This window comes from Drosophila pseudoobscura, chromosome X (assembly GCF_009870125.1).
Source record: "Drosophila pseudoobscura strain MV-25-SWS-2005 chromosome X, UCI_Dpse_MV25, whole genome shotgun sequence".
In the NCBI taxonomy this organism is placed as follows: domain Eukaryota; kingdom Metazoa; phylum Arthropoda; class Insecta; order Diptera; family Drosophilidae; genus Drosophila; species Drosophila pseudoobscura.
In genome coordinates this window covers 65,090,903-65,096,020 of record NC_046683.1, presented here as the reverse complement: position 1 = coordinate 65,096,020, position 5,118 = coordinate 65,090,903, and the positions used below count along the sequence as shown (strand labels likewise).

Genomic DNA, 5,118 nt, shown 5'->3' with positions numbered 1-5,118 from the left:
GTACACACGTCCCATAAGGCAACACTAGTCAATAATCTAGCATGCGGCTGCAGTTGCAGTTGGAGAGCATGAAACCATTTAACCATAACAATAAATATTAACAAGAAGATGTTACTTCCTACTACCACAAGCGAAATAAGAGAGATCCAGCGGCGGAAACGAATACCCCACGGAAATCCGCAATACAATTACAACACGTGTTATCCAACTTAGAGCAGAAACAAAAGTTATTGGCCCCGTTTAAGCAGAACCCCCACTTCCACTTCCACTTCCACTCCCTTACCCAATCCCCACTCCAGAAATATTAGTGCATTAGCTTATTACGATATGGAAACCGATGCGAGAGCCCTAGAGGGATTGTGTGCAGAGCAGAGCAGAGATCGGATCGGATCGGATCAGATCAGGCAAACAAAAATGGAATAACAAATATTTGGTGATATTATTTAGAGTGCGCTTTACTCGTATGTTTATGTTAAATGCTAAACGAAAAGTGCTTTTTACTACCCCCCAGCCCGAAAAATGGAAAGTCTACTTAAAGTATGATCTAGCCCCCAGCGAATGTGTGCACTGAAGGACACCCCTGCTCTCCCGCTCCCCCGCTCCCGCTCTACGCTCTATGCGCTTTGCAAGCTGCATTTAAAGTCTTCTACTCTCCTGCTTTATCCCGCCCAAAAGAAAAATAAAAATAATTATAATGTATACTCCCCATATACCACATAAAAAAGAGAGAAAACTAAACGGAAACCATGTCTCTACTCCATGATTATTTAAGCTTGAATTCTTTTTTTTTTTTATACTGTTGTTTATTTAACTCGTACTCGTAATACTACTGGCGCATTACTTCAGCAAGGCAACCAAGGAAACGTCTTTTATATTATACATGTGTATTATTTGAATTCATAATAATAATTTATACATTTTAATTATTTGATATATTATAGTACTACTACATAATATGCGAACCGAAGTGAAACGAAGGATGAGTTTTGTAAGCATTGTAACGGCATTGATACATTGATATATTGATAATGAAGTGCAAGAGTAATAAATGTGTGTATTTATTAAAAGTTACAATATACTACAATTTCTTTGTCTTTCATTCGAACAGATTCTATATTACAACCAATATTTTAAGGTCCTTTTCCTACATCATATATATGTATAAGTATTTGTCTCTATGTCGTATATATATGGTATTCCCCCCCATTAGGGGCATGCATGCAGCAGCGTTTGGAGAAATTCGTTTTTCTCGAGGCTGGCAACGCCCCAGAGGTGTAACAGCTGATTGGGGCACGACGTTGGCGCGCGAGGGAGCAATGCAATTTGGTAGATTTGAACTAAACTCTAAGACTAATCTTAGTTCGGTGTTTCAGTCGGTGCCCCTAGGTCGGAGAGCTCTTCAATGAGAGCGCCCAATTGTTGAAAACGTTCCGGCAGTGGATGACCACGCACTCGTTGCTGCAGTACTCATCCTCCCAGTCCGGGTTGATGATCGCCGGCTTGTTGCACTGCTCCCGCGTGCACTTTGGCGCCTGGGCCGCCTCGGTGAGCAACTGAATTTGATCGGGAGGTTCTACGGTGGCTGTGGCCAAAGGTGTCGTTTGTTCGTCGTTCATCGTTTGAATCGCCGGCACAGAAGCGACAGCATCTGGGATGCTGCTGCCAACCTCCGGAGTGATTTCAGTTTCCGACAACTGCTGGCGATAGTCGCGCATGTTGCGCAAAAAGTCGCGCTTCTCCTGCTCGTGCCGCTGGTTATACACGTTCTTCTGCGTCTCGTCCAGAGATTCCCACATGGTGTGGACGATGACGGATATTTGTTCGAGGGAGCATGCCGGATTCTGCTGTTTGATGGCCGTCACAGTGTCGCGGAAAAACAGGGCAAACGGTGCCAGAGGCTTTGACGGAGCTTGTGCCAGCACTTGCTGCTGCTGTGGCTGCTGCGGCTGCTGCTGCTGCTGCGACTGCTGTGGAACTGGCGACAGCTGTGGCAGCATCTGGTGTTGATTCTCGTGCTCGTGCTGCGTCATCATACTGTGCCCGCCGCCGCCGCCATACGTGTCGCCATCCTCCTCGTCGTCGTCATTGAACGTGGAATGATCCAGGCTGAGCAGTCTCTGCGACTGCAACGAAAACAAAAGCATTGGCGTTGGGTTAATCATTTTATTAATGCTCAACCCCCAAGACGGTTCTCTCACTAGGAACTTCTTCATCTGAGGAGCAGAGAGACCCAATTTATAATCCAATCACAGACTGAACAACTAAACTAATGTACGATTCGCTCGCCCGCCGCCGCCGCCAAGCCCAGCTACATGTGCTTGTGCACCCACAGCGGGGAGAAGCGGAGGAGTATGTGGTAACGACGTTGCGTCGACCTGCCCTGCTTCTGCTGATTATGTGGTGTGTGTGCGTGCTGTTTGTTGATAAGAAGCTGACGCGTCGCGTCGCGTCGTTGCTGCTGCTGCTACGGCTGCTTTGTATCGATAACATAGCCTATGTTAGCTTTAGCGATTCCGTCCGTTCGGGTGGAGGGGCTCTGTGCATTGGTGTGTTCTGTGGGTTTGCTTGTGTGAGTGCTGGAGGAGTCGTCCAGCTGGTACCCAGCGAACGGCTAGACGTGCGGGTGCGATTGGGAGGTACGACTACAGTGGCAGCGCGACCCCAATGTGTGCGATTCCGATCTCTGCGCTTCGTTCATTATAAAACCATTAATGACATCGATGCTCATCAATTAGTGGAAGTACTCAGCTGTAAAAACTCTGTCTGTAAAGCCTGTGTGCAGCTATTAGTTCGTTCTGGGACCTGGGCGCTCGCTGTCTACTATTCTCTATTCTCTATTCCCGTGTTGCCTGTTCCAGCACCACTTACAGCATGGTTGGGGGGCTCCGTTGGCATGTCGAACATATCATCTCCGAACGAGGGCGCGTGGAATTGGTTCAATTGATTCATTGCAGCAGTTCCCAATCTTTTTATTTACAAATAATTTACAATAATTTTTGATTTTCTTCTAGAGCGAGGCTTTTTCAGTGTGACCGCGGATTTAACGATAAAATATACGACCCTCAGAAATATACCGAAAGTACGTCACAGTTTAAAATATACCGTAAATATACTAACGGAGTATTTGTATTCATCTTCCCTCGTCTTCTTCGATTTTGATTTTCGCTCCAATATTACTAGCTAGCTAGGACCGATTGCTGAATCCATTTCGACAAGACATGCTAATTTAAAGACTCACCTTTATTGAATTGTTTATAAAACCAGGTTTAAAAACAATATCCACTAAATTAAAATTCTTTTACATGGTAACTACACATTAACTGCATATTAACTAAATTTGTATGTAATTATCAAAGGCGACACCTGTGTGTTGACAAGTTTGTCCGTTTTCTTTTATTTTTTTATGTAAGCCCAACTTGAGCGCCAGTGTGAAAAATCTCTGCTACATGCCTTTTTGCGACCTTTTAAAAAAATTTTAAAAAAGATTTTGATGGAAAACGATCTGGATGTGGCTTGGAAATTGGCATTTTTAACACGATTTCTACATTGGTGCATCGGACAAGACAAGAGTCAAAGTATACAAGTTTGCAAGGTGTGGGAGCTAGACATGGGATATAAGCTGGCATTATAATATACGGTCTGACCCTCAGAAATATACCGGAACGTAACATCTCATTTTAAAAATATACCGTTAATATACCATAGAAAAAAGGGAACTTAGCTCCTTCCGTGGAAAATACTGCTGTATCCTTCCTCTTTTTTAAAAACAAAATTTCCACGAGATCTTTTACCTGAACTGCTAAAAAATTCTTCTATTACTTCAACTTCGTGTTACATCCTTATGAAGTATGGCATACCTTATACCCTATACCCTATTTCCTTTAATTACTGTAAAATTTCTATAGCTCGAAGGTCTGTAACTGGAATTTTCTATAATATATATTTCTCACCACTGCCCCGACCGTACGGAGAAGTCTCCTCGTCAGCGACGGGCGTCCTTGCTCTCGCGTAGCGACGAGGAGGATTGGTGCGATGGCTCCCAGTTCCTCCAGCCCGCTGGCCTCGCCGTTGGTGTCACCGGCACCATCGGGACACGACTCGGTGTTGCCGACGGTGTCATCGAAGGAAAGCGCCGAGGATAGCGACGACGAGGTTCAATGTACCGACGGCCCGCGCGCAGCAACCGCTGAAGAAATAGCGGGAATAAGGAATAAAAAGCCGCTGACCCTGCGTGACAGAGTCGAGGCGGCGAAGCGGAAGTTCCAAGAGGCGACGCCGGATGAAAAGCGCCGGATCTACCGGGTGCTGGGGGCGGCGCGGGCGATCAGGCGTCGGAGGGATGAGCGGTTGGAGGCGCGGCGGCGACAGGCGGAAAGAGCCGCCAGTACGAAGGAGCCCGGCGAAGAGAGCGACGAGGCGCCGCCACCCCCACCATTCCGGGTGGTGCTGCCGCCGATGCAGCGCCGGACTGACGAGGCGGAGACCAAGGGGGTGCAGTCCCAGGAAGTATTTGCAGGAGTCACAGGCCGAAGAAGAAGTGCACCGGAGCAGCAGCAGCAGCAGCACCAGCACCAGCAGCAGGGGCAGTGGCAACAGCATCAGCAGCAGGGGCAGTGGCAGCAGCAACAACAGTGGAGGGGACCCGAGGCGGCAGTGATGGGCCCTTATGTGTCGCAGGAGGTGCGGACCGCCGTGCGCCAGGGGATGGTGTGGCACCACCAGACCCTGCACATCACGTGGGCCTCGGGACCCGCCCCGTGCGAAGCCCAGCCAGAGGCAGGCGCCCGGGTGTGGGAGGAGACTCCACGCGGCAGCAACAGCAGGGACCCCGGAATAAAGCGAAATTAGATTAAAGAAGAGCAAGGTTTTATTCGTATTTATACTAGGACTTAGGGCTAGATAGGACAATGCGTCGGACCACTGCCGGCCCGATCCCGCCGTCTCCTCTGTCTCTCGCGTGTCTTTCTCTCCGAGAGCGGGACACTTCTCCTCTCGGGGGCCCTTGGCCTCTTCGCCGCATCCGGATATCTGCGGGTATCCGGACTGACCTTCGCCTTATCCGGCCAGCCATCAGCCTTTATCCGGCCGTTCCACAGCCTTATCCGGCTGTGCTTCAGT

At 48.3% G+C, this 5,118-nt stretch overlaps 2 protein-coding genes across 3 annotated transcripts; one reads left to right on the top strand and one right to left on the bottom strand.

The window, feature by feature from the left end:
- Positions 1 to 896: 896 nt before the first annotated feature.
- On the bottom strand, positions 897 to 3,046 carry LOC4812559 (TOX high mobility group box family member 4). 2 transcript variants are annotated; one of them, XM_001352724.4, is made up of 2 exons: positions 2,869 to 3,046; positions 897 to 2,123 (listed from the first exon to the last, which is right to left on the bottom strand). In XM_001352724.4, exons 1-2 carry the CDS (start codon positions 2,947 to 2,949, stop codon positions 1,383 to 1,385), a joined length of 822 nt encoding a protein of 273 aa, XP_001352760.3. In that variant the 5' UTR covers positions 2,950 to 3,046; the 3' UTR covers positions 897 to 1,382. The 2 variants fall into 2 exon arrangements, with proteins under 2 accessions (XP_001352760.3, XP_015043825.2); XM_015188339.2 differs by lacking the exon at positions 2,869 to 3,046 and adding an exon at positions 2,199 to 2,848.
- A 413-nt stretch (positions 3,047 to 3,459) lies between these two features.
- LOC26533065 (actin cytoskeleton-regulatory complex protein PAN1-like) lies at positions 3,460 to 4,857 on the top strand. Its single transcript, XM_033381446.1, has 2 exons — positions 3,460 to 3,846; positions 3,906 to 4,857. The coding sequence occupies exon 2, from the start codon at positions 4,033 to 4,035 to the stop codon at positions 4,846 to 4,848; it is 816 nt and encodes a 271-aa protein (XP_033237337.1). The 5' UTR covers positions 3,460 to 3,846; positions 3,906 to 4,032; the 3' UTR covers positions 4,849 to 4,857.
- Positions 4,858 to 5,118: the final 261 nt, after the last annotated feature.

Coding starts and splice junctions, on each gene's coding strand:
- LOC26533065 (XM_033381446.1), top strand. CDS start 4,033: ATGGCTCCCAGTTCCTCCAGCCCGCTGGCCTCGCCGTTGGTGTCACCG.
- LOC4812559 (XM_001352724.4), bottom strand. CDS start 2,949: ATGAATCAATTGAACCAATTCCACGCGCCCTCGTTCGGAGATGATATG. Junction 2,124..2,868: donor CGGAGCCCCCCAACCATGCT/GTAAGTGGTGCT, acceptor TTTTCGTTGCAG/TCGCAGAGACTGCTCAGCCT.